Source organism: Takifugu rubripes, chromosome 12 (genome assembly GCF_901000725.2).
Source record: "Takifugu rubripes chromosome 12, fTakRub1.2, whole genome shotgun sequence".
Classification (NCBI taxonomy): Eukaryota; Metazoa; Chordata; class Actinopteri; order Tetraodontiformes; family Tetraodontidae; genus Takifugu; species Takifugu rubripes.
The window spans coordinates 79,193-106,398 of record NC_042296.1 but is presented as its reverse complement, the minus strand read 5'-3'; the positions used below and the strand labels follow the sequence as shown (position 1 = coordinate 106,398).

The window sequence follows — 27,206 nt, the reverse complement described above, 5'->3', positions numbered from 1 at the left end:
TATGATGAAAAAAAGTCAACACACAACACAAATTTATTGAATAAGTGTTTATGTTGCTGACAAAAAACAATTGATTGAATAAATAAGATGGTCATGAAATAATAAAGGAAACATTTATAAGTTTGATTTTGTCTATTGGTCATCTTTAATTTTAAATGTTGATGCTCTCAAATGTTTTCAGTCTTGTAACTGCAGATTTAATGCTGTGTGAATGAACTTTTGTGTTGGGGTCCAGGGTTCTGGGTCGTGCGTTGCTTGGTTTTTCCTGCAGGGGGCGTGGATGATTGTCTACAGCTGGCGCTGCAGGCGGACGCACCTGTCGGCAATCTCCATCAGCCTCCTATTTAAGGAGGGAGTGCCTGTCTGCCAGTGTCGGAGAGGTTTTGTGCTCATGACAGTAAACCTGGTTCTAATTGCCTTATTTTTGAAACTATTCATAACTTCTTGCTCGTTTGAGGTCTCCATGCCTACATGCAAATGTAAAGAACTCGCTGGACCTGTCTCCCGCATTGGCACCACGCTGGAGCTCCCTGTGCACCCCGGAGGACTGGACCAGTGTTTTCCCTGCAGTCCAAGAGGATGCCCTGTTGATTGCTTAATAAAAACCTTGTTTCTAGTCTCTGTTCCCGTTGCATTTGGCCTGCTTTGGGGTTCTGGAAAAAAAAAAAAACTCCTAACATTTTGATTCCGTAGCATCATTTTATTTTCAACCATGGTTGATCTGCTGGATGTCTGGAGGTTGTCAAAAATATATTTGACAGCTTTGACAAGAAACAATATGTTGAGACTTAGAAAAGTCAGTAATGACACGCAAATGATGCTTTCATGACCTTTAATTTTATCCCAGTGAAAACGATCTTTGAAGGAATCCCTGAGGAAGTGCTTAAGATTTGTATTCCAAAACCAATGTGGAAGAAATAAGATAAGCAGATATGGGAAGTAATTTGCAGGAATAATTTTTGCTAAATTATAATTGCTCCACTGAGTTTATTTTTTGAAATGCAAGTCTATTTACTTGCTTTAATGTTAAAGCTTGTTTTGAAATCTGGAAACCTTTGTTCCCTTGCTTGAGGTTCATTTACAAATGTCAGTGTCAGTTATGGTATTTTGAATGTTTAAATAGGGTGGTTTAATCCCATGTAAAATTATCAATGTAATAAAATTATCTGCAAAACAACAAATTAGCTTCTATTACATTTTATTTAGGTCCCCAAAACATATCAATATTAGTACAGAAACTGAAAAAGGAAAAAAAAAATAAATTAAAATAACTTGTCCACAGCCTCAACTTTGCGCAATCAGAAGGAATTCAATCCTCCAGGGGAAAAAAAAATTCATAGTCTGTGTTCAAAAATGTGGCCGCAGGTTTGAAGCTCAGTGTCCACCAATCAGGAATGTCAAGGCTAGGTAGGATGATGGGTTTAACTTGAAGATTGAGTCTACTGCTGCGACATCTGAGGGACAACAGAAACAATGGCTTTAGGTTTGACTGCTCTGATGACACACTTGCCCACCAAAAGGAGTTCAAACTCTGAAATGATAGACTAACTAATTTTCTTTTCACAATCCCAATGAGAGGATCAACATTAGAAGTAAAAACAGTCAAAGATTTCTTCCCACTCAAAATAAATTATTTTAGAACCGTAATTTCTGGTGTATAAGCCGCTACTTTTTTTCCCCAGGTGTTGAACCTTGCAATTTATATGCATCTTATTTTTGTTTTTTTCCCAGCCAACAAGCTTCATGAAACTAAAACACATCAGATCAATAAAATTACAGAACAGGTCACAGTGGTCCAATCAAATGCAGTCAACACAAAGGTACAGTAAATTATTTAGATCCTTGATTTGGTGCTTCATACACGTAACACACATTTTCATCTTGGAATATAAAAGAAGAAATTTATTTGATGCAGCTTTTAAATTAAATGTGATCAATCCCAATGCAGTTTCACCTGTTCCTGACTCCAGAGGAGGTCTTTAATGGAGTAGGCGTTTATGTGTAAAACTGTTTGCAAATTTACTAATGTTTCATGAATGGGACCCAATGAATCCATGGTGAGCATTTGGAGATGGCAGTGTGAAGACTAGTCTGACTGCAAAAAGTCGATAAAAGCTTTCCGAGGTAAAAAAGGCTGATGGCCTGAACTTGAAAACGATCTTTAAGACTGGCTAAACACACAGACAGCAAATGACCGAGGGGTTTCCACCATGCAGATCTGAATAAAGGCCCAAACAATTGTGAACGAAATGAAAATTTTGCTGGTAGACCATCGTGGTGTCTCAGATTTTTGAGACAATATAAGTGTCAGGGCACGGACAACTGTACTAATAACTCCCAACGATGAGAAAAAAATTCAAAACTTCAGCACTGTCTGTGGTACTGAGGTAGGCAACTGTGGCTTCTTGTCAAATGCGGCTTATATATGTAAAAAGTTGACTATTAACTACCATAATTACCAATGCAGCTTATATTTAGGTGCCCTTTATACACCTTAAATTAGGGTACATACACCTCTTGTCTGCTTTTGAATTCCCAATTACAGATGACTGAATAATAAGATTAACATTAATAAATCTGCAGCAATACAGCATCAATAAAGATGGACAAATAAATCATATAAGGAATTATTTAATAAATTGACAGGTTGGAATTTTTATCTGATAAGACATTTTGAAATAAAATTGTTCTTGCTAAAATTAAGATTTTACTGTACTGTAGTTCATCAAAAAAAATAACATCATCAAAAATAAGATGTTAAATCTGAGGGAGTGGCAAATAATTGGCAGTCAGGTCATTTTAATGTTGGAAGCAAATAGAAAGATTTTAACTTCATATTTTTTCTTGGTTTTTGATTTATTTTATACTGACGTATCCATTTTAAATTTGTATTTATCATTTTGTAGCTCCTTCCTAATTTCCATATCCAAATAATTAATGTGTGGGTGATGTGTGTACCTGTCTCTGTGTCTCTGGTCCTCGACTGGCTAGTCGACTCAAAATGTTCCTTTCGGACATCTGGAGTCGCACGGCCACAGGGGGTATTCGGGCAATGGTTGCTGGGAGGCGATTGACGTCAGCCTTCATATCACTGAGAAGCTCTTCCAACTGCTTCAGAACTAAAGAGAAAACAGAAGGTTTTTCAGCATTTTTCATTCAGTTTGCAATTTTAGACCATATGACTTTCAGACAACACACGCTAACCTTTGTGCAGGACGGCATTGGCTGGTTTGTTCCCAGACATGGATTCTTTGCTAAGGTGCTGGTGGGATTCAGCCAGACACTCCACCTCACTGAAACGTGTGTTGAGGGCCATTGATGGGTGGGAGGGGTCCTCAGTCATGTTGAGGTAAGCAGCACGACGCAGTTGCTCCTCAATCACAAGGGCCTGCTCCAACAGCTAGTTGGAGAGGGACAACATCAGCTCAAAAAAGCTTTCCGCAAATTTCAGCAGCTTCTTCATAATACAACAATGTGGACAAAGTCCATGATTTTGAATCATCCAGAAAAACCTTAGTCACAGCCTAAAGTGGTTGCAGTACTTTACAGTTAACTGTAAGTTATAAATAGTTAAAAATACAGCATTGTGTATTAAACTATAAATTCGAATGTACTTTGAATCTCCGGGCAAGGAACTTGTTCTTGATTTCCAGGAAGTTGCCTCGGTTTATCTCTCCTTTAAACGGTTCATTGAGGATGGCAAATTTTGTGTCATTTTGGATGTCCTGCCAGCGAGCATAACCATGTCTGGAGGGCGCAACGGTCAAGGAGGAGGAGGACTGCTTCCAGGCATGTCAAACTCAGTCCTCGAGGGCCACGATCCTGCCGTGTTTTCTATCCCACTGAATGCATTTTCAGCCTGGTAGGACAGAAAACCCAGCAGGATCGTGGCCCTCGAGGACTGAGTTTGACACATGTGGAGACTGAACAAACACCAATCTCAAGTGCATGAATTTCAAAATAATCCAAGGATACTGTATTATGCCTGCTAGTAGCCAGTAGTCATGGCGACGGTGCCAGATTTCATTGGTTTTCTTTGTGACGGTGGCAGCTCGCTCCTCATTCTGCCAAAGGGAGTGAAGCTCTGCCATAGAAAGGATGGTGGTTAAATAAATTCCAAAAAGAGAAGCGTGTTTCTGATGTATATGTGTACCTGTGAAACCTCCGTCAGCTATGTTGAACATGAATCTGGTCTTGACTTTCTTCTTCTCCTCACTGAGGGCTGAGGCTGCACCCTCCTTACTACCATCTCCATTCTGCAGTTTTGAAGTTTCCTCTGTTTTCTGTGCCTCCTGTAAATCTAAATGTAATGTGATGGGTTATACAAGTCCTAGTAGAACAACAAGAAATAAACAAAGGAAGAGCCAATTACATTTTACGATTCTTCTTACAAAACCCTCTAATGATTGCTTTACAAAAATCTTTTCCAGCCAGCTTCGCAATACACCACAATAAGGGACTTAAAATAAAAAGTTTATAGTGCTATGTTTTAATTTGATTTAAATGGATTTATTTACTTTTTATGATTCTAAGCAACTTTAAACAGAGTACCGTAAATTCCGGACTATAAGCCGCTACTTTTTTTCTACACTTTAAATACTGCGGCTTATTCTACGGTGCGGCTTATTCATGTTTTTTTTCGTTGCACCAAAAACATTTTGCCTGGCAACAGTAGACCAATAAAATTGGTGAGAGGTTCAGACAGAGGTCCAATGAAATTGTATGATAGTCAAGTGCACTATCACAACTATTGTGAATCAGTCATTTTTACTAACCCTCATCAACATGGAAAATACTAGAAGAAAAGCATATGATGCGACTTTTAAGTTAAAAGCGATCACTCTGGCGGTTGAAGAAGGAAATCGAGCTGCCGCACGTAATCCTAGCATACATTACGATAATCAATGGCGAGAAGGTGGAGACGCCAGCATAAAGAACTGATCGAAAGCAAAAAAGACGACAAAAGCTTTAGACGTAAACATCGCAGGTGGCCCAAGCATGAAAACTTTCTGGAAGACTGGGTGAACACACAGAGAGCGGTGTTTCTGCGGCTGCGGTGTTTCCACTGTACAAATCAGACGGAAGGCAAAAAAAATAGAAAATAGAAGATTTTAGGGGTGGGCCATCGGGGAGTTTTAGATTGTTCATTGTTTGAGTAAAAAAGCTTAAACAACGTAATTTGTGTGTAGCTGATACAAACGTATATTTCAAGGTAGCTGCATTACAGACACCGTTAGAAAAAAACATTTACCGGTAGAACATATTTGTTTATGTTGCTAAACAGATTAAATTAAAAGAAAAGTTAAAAAATCCTGACGTGATAAAAATTGGATTTAAGGTCTCTGTATAAACATACAAGTGAAAAGCGTGGATGATGTTTCTTACCTGTCTGTCACTTGTTGTCAGTGACTCGTTTCTTACGGTAATAAAAACATCGACCGGTAATGAATGTTTTTGAGCTAATTTTTCATATTACTACGTGGGATACCTGCGGCTTAAAATCTGGTATAAGTACAAAATTGATTTTCATTCTAAAATATGCGGCTTTTAATCAAGTGCATTCTGTAGTCCTGAATTTACGGTAATTCAATCTTTAGAAGCCCAAAGGTGCAGTATTTTACCTTTCTTTTCATCACTAAGGTTTGGATTTGAGGTAGTCCCATTTTCTTCTTTTGCTAAAAAGAAAGGGGAAATAGGAAATGAAAAAACTGGGGGGGGGACTTTAAGATTTAACAGTGTTGGGAAATATACTTTGATATTTTTACTTAAATAAACATCCTGCAAATGCTCAGCTGTATTTTTTAAAATTTCAATTAATCATACCAATACATTTTGAGTACATTTTCCTTCACAAGAAGCAAAACACTCAGAGTGCAGTCCTCCTGCAAGCACCTCATTTCCAATTAGTGAATCAAACCATATGGTAAGAGATTTTGGGTTGTGTATTGTTTTGCTCCCAAGTATAAAGATCAGATAAATGACTATCAAAATATGCTCCCCGAAATATATTGATTAAAACATAGCTGAAAACTATGCAAGATTTCAATTTCAAATATACAGTGATCCCTCGCTATATCGCGGTTCATCTTTCGCGGCTTCGCTGCTTCGCGGATTTTTTTTGCGAGTCGTTCATTGCAGTTCTCAAATATGGTGGCATATCCGTTTATAAAAATCTTCTTGCCCAGAAAAAGAAAGAGCGCCAACAACTGCCTATAACAATGTTCTTCTCTCGGAGAAAGACTCCTGCGCCTTCAGTAGAAACAGACGCTACAGCGGAGCGGAGTCAGGACGCAGAGGCACAGCTGGGACTGGGAAATACGCGAGTGACAATGTTTCCAATCTTGTACAGTATTACTATATTAAAATTATTGTTTTAAACAAAGTTTGGTCTTTAAAACAGGTTTTGATGTTTGGTTTCATTCTACTGTTCAGTATTGCATTGTAAAATAATTAAAAAAAATAAAGTTGCTACTTCGCGGATTTCACTTTTCGCGTGTTACTTTTGGAACGCAACTCCCGCGATAAACGAGGGATCACTGTATACCAATTTGTGCGGCTTCATCAAATTTTGCTACCACTGCTTTTACCGATGGTTGTGTCTTCCTCTATTTGAGTTAAGGATACCCACCAAAAACTGATGTACAGTAACTCTATTAAAGAGCAAAGCCTTGACTGGCATATGTTATGCACCCATGTAAACTCAACTCTAAGTAGTGTGAGTGAGACAGGAACCATTTGTACCTTCCTCTGGAACTTTTATCTTGGGTTCCTCTCCTTCCTCTGAACTTTTCTTCTCACCATCTCCCTCATCCTCTTTGAAACTCTCAGTTACATCTCCATTGCTTGCTTCTTCTGTTTCCATGGGATCCTTGCCATTCTTTTTAATCTCCTGTTCTGAAAGTGGGCTTGCATCATCATCAGGGATGGCAATGACCTGAAAGGTATAATGGTAAAGGAATATTACATTTTTAAAAAATCTAGATACTAATATAATTTATATTATAAATTAAATTTAAAAATACTGCTGCATCAACATTTTTTTCCCCACCTCATTGGTGGACTTTACTTGTTCCTCTTCCGTCTTCTCATTCTCTCCATCTTTCATCACCTCCTTCATAGCGTCGTCATTTTTTGACAAAGTTTCATCAACTGTAGAGGTAAATGTTAAGTGATTTGAGTTCAATGAGTTCATTAGTTGTAATTATCCCCCAAGGCTCCTGACAAATAGCTTGAAAGTAATCAACATTTTAAAATATATATTATTAATATTTTGATGTTTCTAAAGAGAGCTTTGCACCTTCTTAGAATTATTTTTTAAGTATTAAGATGTCAGTATTTATACCATTTTGCAAATTTGTTGGCTTGGATCCTACTGATGACAAACAATCTAGCTTACTCATATAAACTACTAATTTTGTAATGTTAATGTTCAGCTGCTTGTTTTTGATTGTGTTAGTATGTTACCTGGAATAGGCGTGTTGGGTTGTGTGTCAGTAGGGGTGCCAGTGGATGGGGTTTTTTCAGGTGACTCGGTCTGAGCAACTGCTTGTTTACCCTCTTCTAGGTCAGCCATCCAAGGCATCGACCACTGACCATTCACATGCTCAAACTCCTGGACCTTCAAGACAAGCAGATGGTTGAGATGACTTTTTACATTACATTTAGATTTGTATTCATATTTATATACAAAGCTGTAACATAACAAAATTTTAAAAAGGCATTCCAGCTGGTATTGGTTGAGAATTATCTGAAACAACTGAACTGGTTCATAACCACTTTGCACCAAAATGGTGCAAAAGACAGATTGCTCTTTTACAGGTTAAACTTGAGGCTTTATTGTTAACCAGCCTTACTTTTATGCACCTCAGTTTTAATGGTAACTTGTCTTACACCATTCCACTTGTCACTGTGTGATAAATTAGCTAAAACTCATAGTATATTAAAACCATTATGTTGACCATTTTCTGACAGCCCATTACGCAAGTAAAGATAAAACTTCTCGTACCTTTTTACGGATAAGTGACATCACTCCAATACGAGTGAGGACATGTTGCCGTGACAATCCTTCTCTTGGGACACCATCTGCAAAGGTCTCAGCCCCATCAGCTCCAGGCTCACAGAGGTGGCGCATGAACAGAGAGACATAGGCCCTGATGGAGAGGGCAATGCAAAAAACCCCCCAAAAAAACAGGTGATTCAAATTACATGAGGCATTAATGTAAACAACATCATAAGGCCAGAATAAAATATCAAGTTAATAATAAATAAAATATATAATAGTAAGAATAACAATACTAATAAAATAATAAAGAAATTAAAGCTGCACAAAGCATTCATTTGGTGTCTCGGGTTTGAAGAGACTTGGACTCGTAGGTTTTTGGCTGCTATAGATGTCATGTCAGTAAAATGTGGTGCTTGGGCTGCGTCATAAAAAATGGATAGCGGGCGCTACATACCGTATTTTCACGACTATAAGGCGCACCTAAAACACTGAGATTTTCTCAAAATTCGACAGTGCGCCTTATAATATGGTGTGTGGACTGAGTTCCAAAGTCTGCTGTGCGCCTTTGGTGGGTGCACTACGGTAAATGCTCCGCCAATCGATTAGCGGCACACCTACGCGTAAGGATCCCCTAAAATGGCGCCGGTCAAGCGAGACCGGTATGAATGAGGCTTACTTTAAACTGCAGGACATGGAATATGCGGCCGAAAATGGCAATCGAGCAATCTTAGTGTTTTCGCTTTATGAGGCGGCATCTCTCCATACGCGCAAGGACAACTGTTGCGCAGCGGCTGCCCGCGGACTACCAGGAGAGGGTGGCCATCTTCCGCACCTACTGCCGCGACAAGATAACCGCACCCAGCCACATCACCAACATGGATGAGATCCCTACAACTTTTAACATCCCTTTGACCCACAAAGTGGAGAAAAAGGGACCAGCACGGTGGCGATACGCACAACGGGGCACGAGAAGTCGTTGTTCACAGTGGTTCTTGGCTGCCACAGAAACGGACAGAGCGCTGGATGACAGAAGGCGAACACTCCTTCACAAAGACTATGAGGCAGCGGCGGGCAAGTTATGCCACCATATGCGGGTGGATTGTAGATGCATTGGCTTTGATACCGTCTTCATGTATTGGAAGAGCTTTCACAAAATCAACGCTGAACCGGAACTGGTCGGTGAGTCCGATTCAGATGATTAAGAAGAGGAATTCGGGATGTTGGACATTGAAATAGTGCAGCTGTTTAATTCAGATACAGAAGATGAAAACTTTGATGGTTTTGTGGCGGAAGAAAGATTATTTTATTCAATTAATGTGTCGAAACTCACTGTTTTACTTCTGTTGTCATTTTTTACTGTATGTTTCAGCATGCGCCTAATAATACGGAGCGCCTTGTGTATGTTTTAAATACAGAAATAGCACCCATAACTGAGACTGCGCCTTTTAATACAGTGCGCCTTATGGTCGTGAAAATACGTTAGTTACTTTACAACACATCTGTTGGATCCAAGTCTTTTTTGTAGGTTTTGGGATATAACGCATGTGCACCAAGTTTCACAAACATAGGTCAAATGCAGTGATTTCTTACTTAAACTCTTTTTCAGATTTCCCTCGGAGATCTCGTACCAGCCACTGGGTGGTAAAGGCATCCTGCGGAGGCATTCCATAACGCATCACTGCATTCAGGAACGCTTTCCTTTGCCGAGAGTTGAAACCCAACACCTAAAAGTCAAAAAGTCAGGCTTCGTACAAATTCCAACAGCAATAAGCAAAACACCACAGCAATAAGGAAAACACCACTCACTTCGATGTTGCCTCCTACCCTGGCCAGCAGGGGTGGAAGTGGTTTATCCTTGTCATTTCTCAGGCCCTTTCGGTTGGGCCTCCGAGAGTTGGCTACAGAGAAAACAGAATGTGATTTAAATGTGACTTAAAAATCTATACTGTAAGAACAATTCTTGTTGGAAAGCATCTTTCTATAATTCATCCTTTTCTGTCAGAGCTATGCTCTCTTGACTGGATTTATGCATCAGCTCAGGTGCCCTCCAACCCATAGTTACATTAATTGTGTAATCATCTTATTCTTATTTTTATGTTTGTTCTAATCTTATTTCTATATTATTTTATGCTTATGTAAATATGTTTAGTAATTTAATCTTGTTTTTATCTCTATGCTTACATTCTAATCTTATTTGTATTTTATTTTTATGCTATCTCTATGCTTATGTAAATATACCTGCTTCTATTTGTGTCTGTATGCTTTAGTCATATTTCTTTATGTCTATGCTGCTATTACAATTCAATTTCCCTACGAGGATGAATAAAGGAAATCTTAGCTCATCTTTTCTGTCCCTGGTTATTGACAAAAAGAAAATACAATGATCTAGGACAGGGGTCATTATGCTTTTCAAAACCGAGAGCCATCTCGGCACTGACAGCTAATCCACCTCTATTTAGCCAGATACTTGTCCACTTGCACAGATTTTAGACAGAGCTGACACTCTTTTACCCATCATACATTGGTGTGTGTATATATATATTATATATAATTTTCTGTATTTGACCAAACATAGATCTGTGTTCAACAAAAAACAACATAGACCACTTGTTTCTTTCATTACGAAAAATATGGCAATAACATTTTATCCTGTGTTGTGCACACTTATTTAGCCATGTATTTAATGGAATACACAATTTAAAACATATTTTAAGACAAAGAAATAATGCCTCTTACCTTCTGTTCGTTCATCAAAGTCCTCGTCTCCCTCCTCAGATGCTACTGAGTAATCTGACTGCCCATCTGATTGGTCATCCTGCCAATCGGCTATGAGAATAAAGGAAAAAACAGTTTTGATTAAGAATCTAATGTGAATTATTTGATTGTTCCAACTTAATATGTATTCAATTTTGCTTGTTTTACATTTTGAATATACACAAATCCTTTCATTTTCTTTTTAAAAAAGGTTTTTTTTTTAATCTTTTGTCAGATTACCTTTGCAAGAAAGACCATACAGCTCATATTTAAGTAATGATCTGCTGGATTTTTCTTATATAGAAAGTTTTCAGCAATAAATCTACTGATAAATGTGATGGCTGTATTAGTATTAAATGTCATCTTGAGTGATGCACATTATAAGAGAGTTAAAGCATGAAAAAGCAGTTAAAGTATTTTACCCTTTTATTCCATATTATTATTATATTTCCAGAATGTCATTTTTCAGTATTACCCCTATAATACATTGGATGCATTTGTGTTGTGTGATGCTATGAGTAGTCATAGCATCATAGCTCTGGTGTTCCAGAGCCCTGGCAGAGGATAATGCAGTAAAAGAGGATTCAGAAAAGCAGTGCTCACCTCTGTCTTCCTGAGACCCATCGTTGTAATTGACCTGCTTGCGGATACGCTTGCCTTTTCCTAAGTTTCGTGCTAGATCCTCTTGCTGCTGCTCATAGTGGTGACGGAGAAGCTTCTCCCAGTAGTCTGGATCCACACTCTCTTCTTGCTTGATGATCTCACGCTGTACTTCTTCTTCCTAACCGAAGTGTCATTTGGTTACTCACAAAATCAAAGCTGGGATTGACTTCTATGACTAATTTAGGCATTAAAACAATAACAAAAAAATAGTTTTCAGCAAATCTGCCCTGAAGCTAGCTCACCTCATCATCCTCATCCTTCACCACGTACTGTGCCACCTTAAAAGAGCTCAGGTACTCATTCATGCTCTGCAGTTCAGTGTCATCTGTAGCATCCTGGTTCCGGTCTAGCAAACGGTCAATTGCCTTGTCATCATAGTGAATGATGCTGCTGTCCTCCTCCTTGTTCTCACCTGGGTAAAACCCACATACTATTAAAATGGTGACTTTTACAATTTTTGGATGAAAATGCATTAAACCCTTTGAGTTCTCACCTTCTCCCTCATCCTTGAAGAGTGCCTCTGTTCCAAACTTAAGAATGTCATCAAGTTCCTGCTTAGACATTGAACCTGTCTTGGATCCAAGCCCCGGGCGCACCACAAGGTGGGTCAGCATCATCTTTTTCTTGGCAACCTGAACAGCAAAAAGTGTGGTAAAAGAAAAGTCAGTGTGTTGCAGTTAAACCACATTTTCTGCATTAATTTCATGCTACTCTGGAAAAACGTCAAGAGTATTTCTAGACTGTTCAGAATCAAACAACTAGAATCTCATAATACTAAAAAAAAAATCAAATGACTGTACAACAAAGTTTTCTGGTTACAATTTATGTCAGCAATTCAATACAACTAGAAGGATCAAATTCTCTGAGTTTCAGTTTCTTATTGTAAATACTTCATACTGTACTTAACAAAAATAAGGGTTCCATTGTACTGATTTACCTTCCTAAAACTAAAACAGGTAATAGCAATGTCAATCATTTTAATAAAATTCCTGAAGGTATTGTTTAGTTAGAAAAATACTGCATCATTTAGTCACTTGTAATTAATTGGGTCTTTTCTTATTTATTTCTTCAAGTTATCCAAATAAACATATTACTCAAATCTGTAGTACAAATGTATAATAAAAATGAAGAGGTTATTTTGTATAATGACAACATAAGACTGACTTTTAGAAAAAGAGATCCCTCAGCATACTCAAGTAGACATTAACTTCTGCATGTAACTAAGGTTTGGAAGGACTTGTGCAGTTACCTGAGTAATCCTTTCCTCAACCGAGGCCTTGGTGACAAAGCGATAGATCATCACCTTCTTATTTTGACCAATACGATGAGCTCTGCTGAAGGCCTGAAAGCATAAATGATGTTACTAGAGACTACATACACACACTTATTGGAATCCAAAATGTCAGGGTCACCACAAATTCTTAATGCTTCTTAATTTGTTAGTCATATTTATCAACACATAAATAACCTTAAAGATGTATATAGGGAAACAAAAATTCAATAACCGTCTACCTGAATGTCATTGTGAGGATTCCAGTCAGAGTCATAGATGATGACCGTATCAGCAGTGGCTAGGTTAATGCCCAGACCCCCTGCCCTTGTTGATAACAGGAATGCAAACTGCTGAGCACCAGGTGCTGAGAAAAAATTTGGAGCATAAAGGTTATGCTTTTTATTTGACTCCCATATTCCAACAGAACAAAATATATTACTTGTAAGTGGAAGAATACAAATGAAAAATAACAAAGGGGAGATTTCAAATTTATCTTACCATTAAAACGATCAATTGCTTCCTGTCTCATCCCTCCAGTGATTCCTCCATCTATCCTCTCATACTTGTAACCTTCATTCTCCAAGAAGTCTTCAAGCAAATCTAGCATCTTTGTCATCTGCAGTAAGCAAAGTTGCAGTTAATGTACATAATTAACTGATCAGAAAATATCTGAAAAAGAGTAAGTTATGGTAATCCCACTGAAACACTGCAAAAAATGTGGAGATAATTTTTTTAAAGTGTTATTTCAAAGCCATGCTACAGTGAATTTAGAACCCTGGAAATTAAAAAAGATATTTACATACATTGAAGTTCAAAAAAGAGTGGATGAATAGAGTTTTGGTTTACAAGTGAGAATAAGAAGATACGAGCAGTCACATCAGTGTCCAACCTGAGAAAAGATGAGCACTCTGTGTCCTCCCTCTTTGAGCTTCCTCATCATTTTCTGTAGTAGAAGTAATTTCCCAGATGACTTTGTAAGTGCGCTGCCATCATACATTCCATTGGGCATCTTTGGAGCTTCCTGTTTGGAATTATCAAGTTTTTCCAGAATGAAATTAAATCTCTGACACATGAGTGTATACAGACTGGTATTAATAATTATACAGGTGTTAAAAATAGAAATAATTACAATGGCAGCGGCAGGAAAGAGGTAGGGGTGATTACAGCACTTCTTAAGGTCCATGACAACATTTAACAGAGAGACCTGATTTCCTCCTCCTTTGGTATTCAAAGCCTCAAAATTCTTTGTCAGGATGAATTTGTAGTACTTCCTGCAAATGGATAGGATACTTTAGCACCCTGTTCTATATTCCTGGACAAGTCTTTTCCATTCAGCCACTTACTTCTGCATGGAGCTAAGCTCTACTCTGACAATAAGTTCAGTCTTGGAGGGCATGTGTTTGAAGACATCAGCCTTTAGTCTTCTGAGCATGTGAGGGCCAAGCATGTCATGCAGTTTCTTGATCTGGTCTTCCTTGGCAATGTCAGCAAACTCTTCCAAGAAGATCTCCAGTTTGCTGCAGGAGGTTTGGTCAACATACAATAGGAGGATTAATGATAAAATCTGATGATTTGTATAGGAATTATCAGAGAGTTAAAAAAAGAACATCAAAACCAACAAAATATGCACGTTATTACATATTAATACTTTAGCAGCAAGTTGTTCTCATTTTTCAATATGTAAATAGACTCAACTCACAATCTAAATTCAAATTACTAAACAAAATTTAAATTACATTTTTCTGTACCTGTAGAGAATGACAAAACCAGGCAACGTATTGTGAATCACTGCACTTATGCCCTAAGTTTATGAGTTTGATAAACTATGCTTAATTAAAACATTGAAATATGCTCAATGCATTCTTAAAGGTGCACTATGTGCTTTTGCCATCTTAGAGAGGACAGTCTAGAACAGATTTGGTTTGATTTTGATATACAGTTACAAGAACATTATGTGGAAGGGTGAGCTTTCTGTGTTGTTTTGTATTTACTTCAAAGGAAGTACCAAGGCGTATAGGTTCATATAGGTTGCATATAGGTTCACAATTATTCGGGAGGGATGGAGGGACGGAGGGAGGGAGGGAGGGAGGGACGGACGGAGGGAGGGAGGGAGGGAGGGACGGTCAGACAGACGGACAGATAGATCCTGAAAGGAAGGAGGCACCGCCCAGGCGGGCGAGGAAGAGATTTTTTTTATATATATCTGTCTGTCCGTCTGTATCTATATCTAGAAACACCCACCCATCAGACAAAATGATAAAACTATAAAACTAATTTTGATGATTATTGGACAGAAATCTTCAGGCATTAGATCAAATGGCTATATACGAAGATATATTGGAACTGCTTCTTGACAGTGTGTATAGCATACCTGAACCTCTCTGGTGTAAGGAAGTTAAGTAGGTGGAAAAGTTCCTCCAGGTTATTCTGAAGAGGTGTTCCCGTAAGCAGCAGTTTGTGCTGCAGAGGATAGTTGTTCAAGACCCGGAAAAACTACAAAATATATTAAAAAAAAACTAATTAAATATGTTCAGCCAAAATGTAGCTTTCCATCTGATAAATGTTTTATTACTTTGGACTGGTTGTTTTTCAGTCGATGGGCCTCGTCCACCACTAGGCAGGCCCAGTCTATAGAACCAAGGACTGCCATGTCAATGGTAATCAATTCATATGAGGTCAACAGGACATGAAATTTGATAGATGTGTCTTTCTGTTGGGGGAAATCCACAAGTAAGTTTCTGTGCAATGCCTGTTAAAGTGGTTTCTTGAAATATCACACTTACTTTCATCCTGGAGGCTTTCTTTCCCCCACGAATAGCATTGTCTTCAAAGGAGAACTCATTCTCTCGAATGACTGCTCGGCTGTCTTTGTCTCCAACATATGTCACAACATACATATCGGGGGCCCACATTTCAAACTCTCTCTCCCAGTTAATGATTGTGGAGAGAGGTGCACTAACCAGGAAAGGACCCTTGGAGTGGCCCTGAGAAAGAGCACAAGTCATTACATAGTCCTGTTAATTTACCAATCCAAATGTTTTCTAGGTTTATGGCAAATACCAAACAAAATGACAAGTTCTAAACTCTCAGTACTATTCTTTCTTAAGGTTTCACAATAGCAGGAAAATAGGCAATTTTTAATGTTACTGTTACTCATGTATGATTTGAAGTATTTGAATGTGCCTTTGGGATCATAAAATGAATACATTTTAAAAAGAGACAAAAATAATGGAATGAATTGATGCCTTTTCTTTGCATTCAGAGCAAACATTCAGAGCAAAACCCAGATCGTAAAGACCATTTAGAACCTGAAGAAAAAGTATGGTGCGATTTAATCTCAAAGTATGCCTCCATATATTTTTTTTAAGAGCATCTTCATAAACTATTTTTGTGTTACGATAAAAGGTTCCATGCTACTAAGATTGCTGAAGTAATTACAATATATTCAAGGAAATTGGAATTCAATATCATAGTTGGGAGTAATCTCAAAGTCATTGTCAATACAAATGGTTGGAAACTAAAATTACAACTACAGAGCCAAAATCAAAACACACAGCTGTTACCTCTTTATAGAGAGAGTAGAGGAAAACTGCAGTTTGGACAGTTTTTCCTAAACCCATCTCATCAGCAAGGATGGTGTCAGTGCCCTGAGCCCAGGAGAACCGCAGCCAGTTCAGACCCTCGAGCTGGTAGGGATGGAGTGTGCCCCCTGTGCTGTCGAGGTACTCTGGCTGACGCTCAAACTTTATAGTGGGCTGAAAGATAAGAGTTAAGAGGACATTCACAAAGTCACTATTTGAAGTCATTTGTGTCCTGGGCCTCGCTTGTGTTCATTTAGTAGTAATATGTAAAGATAGCAAATATGACCTCTGCATTTAACCGATCACTATTTTGTCTGTGTGCAAAAATTTATTTTTGTTGCTTTGTGAAGTGCCTAGAGAAAATTTTGATTGTAAAACATGATTTCTAAAATGATATATGAAGTGTGTGTGTGTGAGAGAGAGTGAAATGTGATGTCATGCAGAATATTGTTTCATAAGGATTTTTAAAAAGTCAGTTTAACTTGCATATTCATAAAAAAAACAATAATACTTTTCTACCTTCTTTATTTTGCTACAACCACATTGATGTTTCAGCCAATGGAAGGAGAACAAGTTGAAAAATAGAATCAACACATACTTTTTCTGAAATAAAGACCTTTTTCCAAAGCTGAATCTTGACAGGAAATAAGCCTACTGTGGACTTACATCAATAACAGGGTTCTCAGGAGGCCTCTCTGGACGCTTCCCTCTGCCCCTTAGCCTGATCTTCCTCCCAGGCTTTCCTTCTTCTCCCATCATCAGCTCTCTGGCGTCAACACACAACACTTAAAAACACCATTGTGTGTGCAGGGGTGTATGTGCATTCAGGTGAGTGGGCGTGTGTGGGAGTGGCATATCTGCCATATAATCACCTGTGGTTCCAGTATTGTGCCTTAAAGACATCAAACTCTGGCACATCCATGTCTTCAGCTTCCCAGGTGGCCTGATCATATGGCAGATCACGCCACTTGATCAGGTAATGGACATTGTTCTTCCTGTCAATGCTTGGACACAAATACAAAGAAACACTTGAAAGGTCAGTCCAGAATTTAAAAGAAAATTAGATTTTTGAAAGCATCCAATTTGATGGGTCTCATTCATGAAACAGTAGTAAATTTTACATATAAGATTTACACATAAAAGCCTACTTCACAAAAAACCTACTCCAGATTCAGGAACATGTGAAACTGCTCAGGAAACTCAGATCATAAGAACGTGTGTAGATCATGAATGCTAAACAATTGTAAATTGCTGTACAACCTACAACATGAAATCCTGTGGCTTATTTTCAAGTGCAGCCTATACCGGTATATGTGCATAATTTATTTTATTTTAAAATGCGGCCTATATTCAGGTGTTCCAATAGTCCGAAAATTAAGGTAAATAATACCCCTCTTTCTCTCTCTCTCTCTGTCTAGTGTGTGTGTATAGACCTATGGTTCAGGATCCGGTGAATCATAAGCCACTCCATCTTTATCCCAAAACGCAGGTAGTTTTCCTCCAGCTGTGCATACATGGGGTCCTTGTTCTTCCTCTTCACACTCTTGTCCTCCTCTCCCTCACCAAACTCAATGGGAGGTGGCTCATCCATGTCGTTTTTCCTCTGATAGTTTCGAAACATCACTTGGCAGTGCAACTCGAGCTAGGAAAATACAAAAGAGAATATGACAGTTAAGATGAGATAAAATCTGTGCTTTTCATCAAATGTCATGAGATAAAGTTTGATGCAATAACTAAAAAATATTGCTAGTCAACATTAACACTCACCTAAACTGGCACAACAATTTAACGGCTAATATCGGCTTTAGTGCTGTATTATTAAATTATGACCAAATATCAAATAGGTTATTGACTTCTCATTTTTTTACCCACCTGTAGCTCAGTGACCCAAGAGCAGTGCCAATATGACATATTGCACCATTTGGCAAAGAATTCTCTCTCTGGTCTTCCTGCAAGTGGGACAGGATCTGGTGCATTAACTGGGAGATCTGGAGGACGGGGAACTGGTGTTGGAGTAGGAGGCTCGCCCCAGCGCCAAGTTAGGATTCTCTGGACCTTGCCCTTCAATGAAGGACACTGCATCCAAAGAGAAGCCATTTTTATATTTTTGTTCTTAACTGTTTAAAACACCTCAAAATGCAAACAGCAGGTGGTGATTTAATCAAGACAGGTGTGATTGGCTTAAGATAAGATAAACTTTATTGATCCCACATCGGGCCTTGTCATTACCCTATAATTAGGAGTTCTTTGGGGAGGTTAAAGTGCAAAAAAACCAAACTAATTTTATAATCACAATTCTATTTAAAAATATAATTGCTGAACAAATATAAAAACACCTAACTTGAAATACTAAAACAAGTTTTACCGTGCAACGGGGGCAAATCCACTCTCCATTAGGAATTTCTGGGAGTGGTGGGTTCAGGCAGTGGATGTGGTATGATGAAGGGCAAGAGTCACAGCACAATAATTCTCCACCATCCTTGCATACTCTGCAGAACTCCATGTGGTGGTCATCCTCCATCTCTCCCACATCACCGTTGTCATCCTCACCTTCAGATCCCTCTTCTCGGGCCTCCCACTGGATACCCTCCTTCTCCTGAAACCCCAAAGGAAAAAACAATCTCATGTGGCTGACTAGAACACTTTTTTGGAAAAAATTGAGTTCTTTAATTAAAAAAAAAAAATCCCTTTTCTTAACCGCTTGTTGTCTTGATGTAGCTTAATAAGCGATGAGCTGAATGTACCCAAAATATATTTTATGGGTCATTACCAATTTTTTGTATGACTTACAGAAGCAAAGTAGAGCATTTCAGTGCTGTTGCAGATGCCTCAAGGGGGAACAGAAGATTTTTCACATCAACATCAACCAACTGACTCATCTAATATGCTGAGGGCAAGGTTTTTTGTTTTTTTTAATGTACAGTAAATGTAAACAAACCTAGAAGTCTAATTATACACAATATATATATTAAGTATAGCCAGTCCTTGCAAACATTTAAAATAGAGAAAATTGACAGAGTTTATGCTTTTCCTTAAATTGCACATGGTGTAAGAAAATTTTGTTCCAGTTTTTTTCCCCTTTTTTCAGTTATTTTTCTTTTAACAAATGTGTATGTGTAATTTGATAGCTAGGTTGCCTGTCATTAGAAGAGTATAAAAGTTGTAACAGATTAGGTATATTGTCCTTACACAGTGTGGGCAGCTCCAGGTGCCCTCGGGGGCCTTTTCCATGTCAGGGTCAAGACAGACCATATGGTATGCTCTGGGGCAGGTGTCACACAAGATGATCTCACCACCCTGCTGGCAGACTTCACAGTAGTCCTGGTGGTCAGTTTCATAGCCATCGCCATCCTCTGCCTCTGTCAACATGAAAACACTGTTAATAAACAACCACTGAGGTAAATGCCCATTGTTCCATCATATGTTTCATCTGTAGGTTCACTTTTAAGTCTAAAGATACAACTGTGCTTGATATTAATTGCAGAATTAATTCAGTGTACGTTCTAGGATGTTGTCCTCACTCATTTTTAACGATTTTGTGTCCATACAAAAAAAAATTTAATTCTGAAATGATACAGTCACAAATCAAATATATTTTTCACAAGTAACTCTCAGGAAAGCTAGGAAAAACAGTTCTGTGAAAATTGAGTTTTAAAACGCAATTTGTACATTTTTAAATTAGAATAATTTTAGGCTCTGCTTGACTCACCATTTTTTTTCTTGTGTTTGCTTTTGGATTTCTTTTTGCTACGACTACTGCGGCTGCTGGATCCTTCTGACACTGAAACGCCATTGATGCTTCCATCCTCAAAATCACTGTCTACTTCGGGCTCATCCTCCTCGCTCTATGTGACAAAGAAACATTTAAACATTTAAAAAATAAAACAACATTTGGGTGTCTCAGAATTACAGCTAACATCTTCATACCGATGAGCGTTTTCGTTTGCTGTTGAATCCTCCAAGTTTGATTTTTAGAGGAGCCACTTTTTTGGTTTTGACATTGCTCTTTTTCTCTTGTGGTTTGGATGCAGGCTTCGACTTCTTTCGGGCATTGGGACCTGCAAACACAAATATAAAAAGGTAGTCACTTAAGAACAGAACTATGAAAAGCTTTCATCATCAAATCATATGACATCCTACGAAAGCTGCATAATGTAAGATGTAAAAGAAAGTCATATTCCCCTAAACACTGAGCTTTACCAACATTTTATGTGAAAGTGCATGCATCTACAATCAGAAAGACAAATCTTCATTGGAGCTGTACAAGGAAACATCTGCCACAGAATTTCAGACATAATTTGTGAAAACAAATTTGAAGCTGAAGCAATACTGGATCCTACAACACAATGTATACGTAGAAAATCCAACAATTACTGGCTGAAAACTAAGAAGTGGAGAGTCCTGCAATATTGAGTCAATGCCCAAATCTTAACCACATTGAGACACTGTGGGGTGACTCTAAATGCAAATAAACCCTCGACCGCCATACAACTGAAAGACTTCAGATTGAGGCATGACCCATGTCTGAGTCTAGATGACTCCTAGAAGCATCCTTGTGAAGTTATATTAGCCAAAGTAGGCAACACTTGCTGTTATGAAGTAAGGTGTCCTAACTTTTTTTTCTCAGATTACACATTAAGTAAAACAAAGTTACTTCTGTTCCAAAGATAAAAACAAGATTGATCTGTAAACATGTGTAATATCACTAGAAAACACTTTTCACTTAAAATGATATGAAACTCAGATGGGTATCCCCAAGATCATGGTCTAATCACCTTCCCCGGTCTGGTTTCTCTTTCGTTTCATTTCCTCCTTCCCTTTACCTCACCCAGTGAGACTGGTCTCAGTTACACAATACAGTAGGTTTCTTTATGATCAAAGTCCCTTGATCTTGAAGGATCAAAGGTCAAGGTTCCCAAAAATTCTATGAAAATTAATTTATAACCGTTATTTTGGTAAAAGGCAATCAAATAACCTCCTTGATGGCGGTAAATAGTGCAACTGGACAATTGAAATCTGCATATTAATGCAGATTTCAATTGTCCATTGTAATAGCTATGCAAATCTTTAGAGTTTCCAATACCTACTTACCTTTGCCTTCCTTTGTTTTGGCCTTGCGTAATGGCAGCTGAGGTAGCAGCTGGGGCTCTTCCAGGAGCACTGGTGCTGTTGCAGCAGGTGCAACTGACATCGTTTTTACAGCAGTTGGTACACTGACGGTGGCCACCCCTGCAGAAACTCCCCTGAGAGGGTTTTTGGTGCTGAACTCACGCCACTTTGCACCCAGAACCATCATCATCTTGGATACCGCAATCTTGGGGTTCTTGGCTGCGATGAGAGGCCTGAAGGTTGAGGGAATGTAAGAAAATATATATGTAAATATACAAATTTGCATAAATGATTTTGACTTGATTTGGGCTTTTTTTATTTATTTTTTTTCAAAAAGATGAGTCAACCAGAGTCCAAGACAAACCAATATTTTTTTGATCGGGTTGGTATGAGTCTACCTAACAAACTGGCTGAAGGCTTTGTAATTGGTCAGTGAGCGATAGTCCTCCTCTGTGAACACATGGTCAATGTCCTCCATGCCCCAATCTTCAAGCAGCTGGGATGATGTCTTTGGCTCCTTTAGGAAATAACAACAAGCTTGAATAATACCACAAGGAAAACCAATAAACACAGATTACATTCAACCTTGTCTCTTGTGTTTCCTAAGGGCCATCAAAAAGCTATAACCTCAAGTTCAAAAAATAAACTATATATTTAGAAAAACTTGGAAAGTAAATGTGATGCTCTGCTGAATTTCATCCTAAATTATATACTATAAAGGAAAGAGGACCACAACTAAAACACACACTTGTGTATTAATGTGTAAATTTCATTACAACTGTTGCACATCCCAGCATTTTTTGCCCATTGTGAGCCCTGATCTCTGAAATACTTGAGTTGTTTTGATTTGATAACAAAGCTTAATATTTAATGACCTACTTCCTGTCACCTGTGGACAGTAGTGTTTACTTCTTATTGGCTTTGCATCATGCGACATTAGGAGGAATTATGACCTGTCTTGATAATGGCTTAAAAATAAATCTTCATTTATTGTAAAAATTGCAATATTATTGAAGCCGAAAGAATATCAGACTACATTGCTAAAAAAAAAAAAAGCTTGCCCTTTTAGCGTTGCATCTTGTGATTTTTGATGTACAGTACAGCAATATATTATGATCCTCTCATTGGTTGAAAGGGCTTTCAGTTACTAGTCTTTACCATCATTAAGAAACTACTCTTTTGCCTTTGTAAAGACAATTACCATGCAATCTTCGTCATCATCATCATCATCATCATCATCTTCCTCAGGCCCTGGCTCTTTTTTCTTGTAAGTAATGCGATCAGCACTGCCCTTCTTCTTATCTTTGCTGCTGCAAAGTCTCTTTTTCTTCTTGCGCCCTGGTGTGTAGTCACTGCCCTCACTGTCAGAGCATTGCACTGGGCCACCATCATCTGCCTCTTCCACACCGCTCACATCCATGAGCTCTGGGGAACTGATGGTGAGCTCCTGCAAATAAGGAGTAAAAACCTTCAGGAAATGAAGACGTTATAGTCTAGTGTACACAAACGCACTCGCTAATAGTTTAATACAACAGCGTAACTCCATAGATTCATGGATATTTTTTTACTGATGCAATTAGAAGGGGGAAAGGGGGCACAGTTCATTACTGTGCAAACTTTCACAAGTGCCCTTTCTAATGTTACCTCTCTGCGTGACCGCCTCTTGCTGCCCTTGCCCTCTCTGTTTTTTTTGGATTTCTTTTTCTTCTTCACCTTCCGAGACTCATTCTCTGAGATCTCTTCTTCCTCATCTAAAGTTTAAAAAAAAAAAAAGTCAGGGTTACCATACTACATACACAAAATACAATTTACACAAGAGCAGCAGAATAACATGCACACAGCAAATTAAGCAATGAGCGGTGTTCATGATAGCATGCTAAAATTGGATGCAACAAAATTCCAAAACTGATTTAAATGATCATTAAACTCAGATTTCTTACAATATTTAAATGTTTGTTTGTCTTTAACATTTATTAAATACCTACCGGCAGGGATCTTTAATGAAAGACAACAATGTAAATCATATATAGGTTCCAGTTTTTGGTTTGTATGACTCGATGACACCTTCCAGTTTGTCATAAATGTAATCGCAAACTCAATTTCCATTTTATTCCCTTTATTTTGTAAGGCTAACAATGAGAACGAGGACGCAACGGGTGCTCATCGAATGTAAACATAAGCCACAGCATAACGTCTTCGACACATACGATTTGCCTCGAACCAGTTGGGTTACATTACTGTTGTACAGAATTTGGAAGATTTGTTGAGAGAATTTAACAAAACTGACTCCGAACAGTCAACTCGTACAGACCGGCCATGGAGGGAACGCCTCAGAACGTCATCCACCAGCTGCCGAGCTAACTGGCTCCCTCCATCTTGTCATTGACACGTAAAAAATACCGGTAGCTGGCTAACGTTACACAGTCGGTGTCACTTCAAGCCAATACTTCAGCCAACTCAATGTTACGATTGTGGTAAAGCATCATCATTTAAAATACGATTTAAAAAAATAAACGTTAAGCAGCATAAATTTCGCGAAATAGTTGGCCCAATGGTCATATAGTTGTAGCTAGCATAACCTACCCGGTAGTTAGCAACATTGAGTAGCGACCGCTAACGGCACATGATTGATATGAATGTTCTAAACGTATGCCAGTGTTGGCCTATAAACCGACGTGAACATTAGCAATCTGGGCTAGCATATGATCTGTGTCTTACCGTGCATTAATCGGTCGCCTTGGGATCCATAATCTCCCCTGTCATCCTCGCTTCCAGACATAACGGGCAGCTGAAAACTTTCACTTTAGTTAGCCAACACTTAAGTCAACTTAGTTACTTGTACAAAAGAACAGAATTCTGATCCAGTCCTGTGTCGGTCCAAGTCGTGGATGTGGAGTTGGTGAAAGGCAGTTAGCAAGAGCCCCACAAAGAGAAATGGAAACAAAAAAGACAACGGAAGAGAATATTTAGCAGCAAAGAACGTTCAAAACAAAACGCCACTAGAAAACGCTGCTTGTAGATTTTCTGCATAGTTCTCAAGTCAAACTTTATATACTTGTCTTTTGGCAGACCTAAGAGATTAGCACCTGCACCCCCTCACTCGACCATACTTTCTGTTGCCAGCTCCCCTCTATCGTTACTTTCCTTTCTATTAGCATGTGCGCTAGCCGATCTTGACCAGCGGCCAGGTTCACATTCGAGCAACCCCCAGGCTCAGCAACATCAGGAGCCACTAATAATACGGTGTTGTTTAAGGCCGACATCCGAGCTCATTCCGGACTCGAGTCAAATTACAAACAAGAAAATCAGCCTCTCTATAATACTCACAACTTGAGTCACACACCTAGCAAAAACACTAACTCCGGCCTCACTTTGTCAAGTAATTTGTAGGAGCTCTTTTTTGTTAAAAATATCGTTATACATACAATTTAAATATATTTCCGTGTTTTGTGGCAGCGTGTGCGCCCGACGCCGTCTCTTCTTTCTCTCGCACACACCCGCGCGTACACATACACACAAAAGGAGCAGGGGGCAGGCATCCCATAATATCCCCCATCCACACACTTCGGTCACCCCTCCCCCTCTGCATAGTTACCTTGCAACGTACAGACCATAATAGTCAACTCACCCCTCCCTCCTCTACAGTCTCTTCTCATTCCTCCATCCCCCCCACCCCCCCATTTTCACAGCAACCACAGTTGCTATGGAGATGCTTGCACAGTCAAACCTCAAATGACATCCCATAATAGTAATAAGTGCGGTCACTTAGATCTCTCAATGGCCATAACCTCAACAAGAGAAAGATGGAAGAGAGGAGAGGAGAGGTGGAGAAGACATCACATTGCAACTGAGTGTGCCACATGACTGCTTAACTTGTGTGCATGTGTGTGCAAACGTACTGTACTGTACTATCATACTGTACTGTACTCTGAGTTGGGCTGCTAAACACTATACACAGCAAGTACAACACAATGCTGATGGCCTAAATATAGCCCCACATCATTGGAAGTCTAGTGATCAAGTATGGCAGCATTATGAAGAGTTATGGATGAAAACAGACTTGTACACAACATATTATAAGTGCCACGTGTATAACAGTATATTGGATCCAGTATACTATATGGATAACTATAACATCATTAAAATGCTGTTGTGCCACTAAAATAAAGAAGTGAGAAGCCTGTAAAGTATTAAAAATAACATTTCCAGCCTTGCTTATGTGAAATGAAATAGGACAGATTTATTGTAGATTAAATTTGGTCAAGCAATGTGTTTCGACCAACATTTTTTAGTTGATCTGATCTACAATATGAATTTGATGTTTGTTTACCTTCTTAGGTTGTAACTTTCAATTGAGTTTCAAAGTATTTTACTGAATATCTGAAATGGTCCGCAACTCAAAACCTCATATTACTCTACTCTTTTCCACAGCAAGACTAAAATTAATTATTTAATCATCAGAGGTGAAAAACATTCAAAACATTTAAAGGATGTTTCACCTTTATGATATCTGTATATTTTAGTGTCGTTTAACTATTTTTGTAATGTACACTGTTAACAAATGGGAAATGTCATTTTCCCAATCATGAAACGTGCCAGGATAGAAGAATAAGCATATATGATAAAACCTTCTACTGAAAATACAAACTTAGCCAGATCCATGTGCAATGCTTTAAACCACCATACAAAACATCCAACATCACTTAATCTATATATAAGGCAAGCAAGACTGAAAATAAGTCAAATTTTCCAGGTATTTAATGTCTTTTGTACCCTATTTGAAATGCAGATATTAATATAGTGTCAAGATTCATGTATTTTCTTATATGTCATTGAATTTGTTTTCAAACGTTTGTCACAGAAAACTATTTGGTTCCACCTTTGTATTTTTTTGGTTCTCTAAATACTCTTTAATTTCAGGAATATGGCACGTGCTATTCATGTGAAGAAGAAAAGTTGGAAGAAAATGTGGACTCAGTCATGGCTCAGGAAAAGAGGCCAAGTTAGAGTATCAATTTTTCAAAGAGAGTTGGAGGTACCTATTTCTTTGTGTCTATCAGCACCGTCTGACATAGGACTACCAATTTAGTGCCACAAACAAAGATTTAACCATGTTTCTCAAGCAATGGTCATTTTTCATCTGAGACTGCCCAAATAGCAGTGTATACTGGCCATTAAACTTCCGCTCTCGGAATGCTTGTTTACTTGCGATCCCCAGAGTCTCTAGGGGTAAATTGGGGGGGCTGAGCATTTAGCCACCAGGCCCCCCGCAGTGGAACCAGCTCCCTGTCCAGATACAGGAGGCTGACTCCATCTGTACTTTTAAGATTAGACTTAAATTCCTCTTAGAAAAAGCTTATTGTCACTAATTCTGTAGTTCCAGTTACTGTCCTAGACAGACAAATTATCATACTTATCAGGGCTTATCTAGAGGCTGTTTTAATGTGTAAGTTGAAGGAGAGATTCTGGTAAAAGGTTACTCCTAGATTCCTCACAGAGAGACTAGATGTTAATGAGATACCATCTAGAGTGATCATGTAATCTAATCTATCCCTGAGAGGTTCAGGACCAAACACCATGACCTCAGTTTTTCCTGAGTTAAGGAGAAGGAAATTTGAAGACATCCAGGACTTTATGTCTTTAAGACAGGTCTGAAGCTTCACTAACTTCTCTGTCTCCTCTGGTTTCATGGATAAATAAAGCTGAGTGTCATCAGCATAACAATGAAAATTTACCCCATGCTGCCGAATAATGTTCCCTAAGGGAAGCGTGTACAAGGTGAAAAGGATTGGTCCAAGTACAGAACCTTGAGGAACTCCATGGC

The 27,206-nt window shown here is 38.6% G+C and overlaps 1 protein-coding gene and 1 long non-coding RNA gene across 6 annotated transcripts; one reads left to right on the top strand and one right to left on the bottom strand.

Moving 5' to 3' along the window:
* Nucleotides 1–821: 821 nt before the first annotated feature.
* On the bottom strand, nucleotides 822–24,964 carry LOC101069793 (chromodomain-helicase-DNA-binding protein 4-like). 5 transcript variants are annotated; one of them, XM_029844863.1, is made up of 41 exons: nucleotides 24,808–24,961; nucleotides 24,101–24,177; nucleotides 23,027–23,133; nucleotides 22,584–22,829; nucleotides 21,781–21,899; nucleotides 21,365–21,615; nucleotides 20,201–20,331; nucleotides 19,983–20,118; nucleotides 19,463–19,632; nucleotides 18,639–18,869; nucleotides 18,146–18,349; nucleotides 17,707–17,915; nucleotides 17,146–17,277; nucleotides 16,940–17,039; nucleotides 16,256–16,447; nucleotides 15,476–15,676; nucleotides 15,265–15,402; nucleotides 15,064–15,185; nucleotides 14,036–14,209; nucleotides 13,822–13,963; nucleotides 13,582–13,713; nucleotides 13,191–13,308; nucleotides 12,932–13,056; nucleotides 12,669–12,761; nucleotides 11,913–12,051; nucleotides 11,662–11,831; nucleotides 11,360–11,537; nucleotides 10,739–10,828; nucleotides 9,809–9,900; nucleotides 9,593–9,726; nucleotides 8,006–8,150; nucleotides 7,465–7,618; nucleotides 7,049–7,149; nucleotides 6,742–6,934; nucleotides 5,622–5,675; nucleotides 4,154–4,300; nucleotides 3,976–4,084; nucleotides 3,615–3,747; nucleotides 3,205–3,400; nucleotides 2,959–3,119; nucleotides 822–1,454 (listed from the first exon to the last, which is right to left on the bottom strand). In XM_029844863.1, the coding sequence occupies exons 1-41, from the start codon at nucleotides 24,936–24,938 to the stop codon at nucleotides 1,440–1,442; spliced, it is 5,892 nt and encodes a 1,963-aa protein (XP_029700723.1). In that variant the 5' UTR covers nucleotides 24,939–24,961; the 3' UTR covers nucleotides 822–1,439. The 5 variants fall into 5 exon arrangements, with proteins under 5 accessions (XP_029700723.1, XP_011615522.1, XP_029700722.1 ...); XM_011617220.2 differs by having other exon boundaries at nucleotides 11,662–12,051; nucleotides 24,101–24,249; nucleotides 24,808–24,964; XM_029844862.1 differs by having other exon boundaries at nucleotides 11,662–12,051; nucleotides 24,808–24,962.
* LOC115251688 (uncharacterized) lies at nucleotides 23,758–27,206 on the top strand. Its single transcript, XR_003890212.1, has 3 exons — nucleotides 23,758–23,856; nucleotides 26,303–26,417; nucleotides 27,146–27,206. It is a non-coding gene; the product is annotated as an uncharacterized lncRNA (long non-coding RNA).